The sequence below is a fragment of the Malurus melanocephalus genome, unplaced genomic scaffold (assembly GCF_030028575.1).
Source record: "Malurus melanocephalus ecotype Western Australia unplaced genomic scaffold, MMel_1.1 scaffold_1858, whole genome shotgun sequence".
In the NCBI taxonomy this organism is placed as follows: domain Eukaryota; kingdom Metazoa; phylum Chordata; class Aves; order Passeriformes; family Maluridae; genus Malurus; species Malurus melanocephalus.
Genome location: NW_026625090.1, coordinates 4,746 through 7,486, shown reverse-complemented (window position 1 = coordinate 7,486; position 2,741 = coordinate 4,746). Strand labels below are relative to the sequence as shown.

The following is a 2,741-nucleotide window of genomic DNA, read 5'->3' as shown; positions in this document are numbered from 1 at the left end:
TCGGGAGATGTCCCCAGCTGTCCCTGTTTTGCAGACATCGACGAGTGCACCTTCCAGAACATCTGCGTGTTTGGCACCTGCCAGAACCTGCCCGGGATGTTCCGCTGTGCCTGCGATGATGGATACGAGCTGGACAGGAGCGGGGGCAACTGCACAGGTCAGGGGTCCTGGGAGGGTCCCTGCTGCAGGATCTGAGCTGGCCCCACCTTCCCTGTGCTGGGAGGGCCAGGAGGGTTCCTCAGTGTCCGTCTGTCCTTCCTTTCAGACATCAACGAGTGTGCAGACCCCGTGAACTGCATCAACGGGCTGTGTGTCAACACCCCGGGCAGCTACCTGTGCAACTGCCCCCAGGACTTCGAGCTGAACCCCACCGGGGTGGGCTGCGTGGGTGAGTGGGACCCCCAGCCAGAACCTTTGGGTCCTGCTGGGTGCTCCTGGGAGCCAGAACTGGACACAATGAGGGTGGATGTCCAGAACTGGACACAGGGAGGGTGGATGTCCAGAACTGGACACAAGGGGGGATGTCCAGAACTGGACATGGGGAGTGTGACTGTCCAGAACTGGACACAGCGAGTATGGCTGTGCAGAACTGGACACAGCGAGCGTGGATATGCAGAACTGGACACAGTGAGGATGGATGTACAGAACTGGACACAGCGAGGGTGACTGTCCAGAACTGGACACAAGGGGGGCTGTCCAGAACTGGACACAGGGAGGATGGATGTCCAGAACTGGACACGAGGGTGGATGTGCAGAACTGGACACAGCGAGGGTAGCTGTTCAAAACTGGACACAATGAGGGTGGATGGCCAGAGCTGGACACGAGGGAGGATGGATGTGCAGAACTGGACACAGGGAGTGTGACTGTGCAGAACTGGACACAGTGAGGGTGGATGGCCAGAACTGGACATAAGGGTGACTGTGCAGAACTGGACATGAGGATGGATGTCCAGAACTGGACACAGTGAGGGTGGCTGTCCAGAACTGGACACAGTGAGGGTGGATGTCCAGAACTGGACATGAGGATGGATGTCCAGAACTGGACACAGTGAGGGTGCCTGTCCAGAACTGGACACAGCGAGGGTGGATGTCCAGAACTGGACATGAGGATGGCTGTCCAGAACTGACCACAGCGAGGGTGCCTGTGCAGAACTGGACACAGCGAGGGTGGCCGTCCCATCCCTGAAGTGCCCAAGGCCAATTTGGGGACCTGGGACAGTGCAAAGTGTCCCTGCCCATGGCAGAGGTGGCTCTGGATGATCCTTCAGGTCCCTTCAGCCTGAAGCATTTGTGATTTTATGATCCCACCCAGCTCCCACAACTTTTCCTTATCCCTGCAAGATTTCACTTTGAATTCACAAAGAAATTCTTTGCATTCCTCGGGGTGGAACAGGATCATCTTTAAGGTCCCTTCCAACCCGAGCCATCCCCAACTCCACAATCCCATTCCTCCTGCACCCATCCAGGAGGGTTTTTCTCACCCAGCTCTGTGTCTGTGCAGATACCCGGGTCGGGAATTGTTTCCTGGACACTCAGGACCGAGGGGACGGGGGCATCTCCTGCAGCGCCGAGATCGGTGTCGGGGTCACTCGAGCCTCGTGCTGCTGCTCCCTGGGCCGAGCCTGGGGCAATCCCTGCGAGCTCTGCCCTCCAGCCAACACCAGTGAGTGGGGAAATGCCTGGGGGGGATTTGGGGTGGACAAGGATCCTTCCCAAGGGATTCTCAGCTCAACCAGGAGGGGCCGAGTTTGGGATTTGCTGCTCCAGCCAGGGCAGAGCTGGGGTGGGGTGGGGGAGCCTGGGCTGTTGTGTTTGGGGGATCCAGGCTGGGATTGGTCATTCCCAGTTGGGRTGGGCTGAGGAGGGAATGTGGAATGAACCCCTTCAGGGTTGGGGGGCAGTGGGGTGGCTCAGCTGGTGATGGAATGGAGCTGCTCCATCCGGGATCCCTCCACACCCTCGTGGCTGTTCCTCTTCGGGTTCAATTCTGGGATCCCTCCACACCCTCGTGGCTGTTCCTCCTGGAGTTTCTATTGGGGTTCCCTCCACTCCCTCGTGGCTATTCCTTTTGGGATTCCCATCCGGGATCCCTTCACATCCTTGTGTCTGTTGGGATTCCCACTGGGGCTCCCTCCATTCTCATGACTGTTCATCCTGGGGGTCCCGTTGGAGTTCCCTCTACATCCTCGTGTCTGTTCCTCCTGAGAATCCCATTGGGCCTCCCTTCACACCCTCATGGCTGTTCCTCCAGGGGTTCAAACTTGGGTTCCCTCCATTCTCATGGCTGTTCTTCCTGGGATTCCGATCTAGGATCCCTCCATTTTCATGTGTGTCCCTCCTGGGGTTGTCCAGGTTTGGGGAACCCCTCTCAGCTCAGCCCCCTCCTCTCTCCACAGCCGAGTACAAGACCCTGTGCCCTGGGGGCGAAGGGTTCCGGCCCAATCCCATCACCGTCATCCTGGAGGGTGAGTTCTGGCTGCCCCCACGGCCCTTCCGAGGGATGGGGTGCCCTGAGGGGACACTCTGTGCCATGGGTCAGCCCCAAAGGGACACTCTGTGTGCCATGGTCAGCCCTGAGGGGACACTCTGTGTGCCATGGGTCAGCCCTGAGGGGACACTCTGTGTGCCATGGGTCAGCCCTGAGGGGACACTCTGTGTGCCATGGTCAGCCCAAAGGGACACTCTGTGTGCCATGGGTCAGCCCAAAGGGACACTCTGTGTGCCATGGGTCAGCCCAAAGG

General features: G+C 58.9%; 1 protein-coding gene across 1 annotated transcript in view; it reads left to right on the top strand.

Annotated features, from left to right (window-relative positions):
• The window catches only part of LOC130587403 (fibrillin-2-like), a 17,258-nt gene that overhangs the window by 9,824 nt on the left and 4,693 nt on the right, over window positions 1-2,741 (top strand). Inside the window, exons 9-12 of the mRNA XM_057388377.1 lie at window positions 18-157; window positions 266-388; window positions 1,502-1,663; window positions 2,397-2,465. Coding sequence (XP_057244360.1) covers window positions 18-157; window positions 266-388; window positions 1,502-1,663; window positions 2,397-2,465 — 494 coding nt within the window. The remainder of the gene's footprint in view (window positions 1-17; window positions 158-265; window positions 389-1,501; window positions 1,664-2,396; window positions 2,466-2,741) is intronic.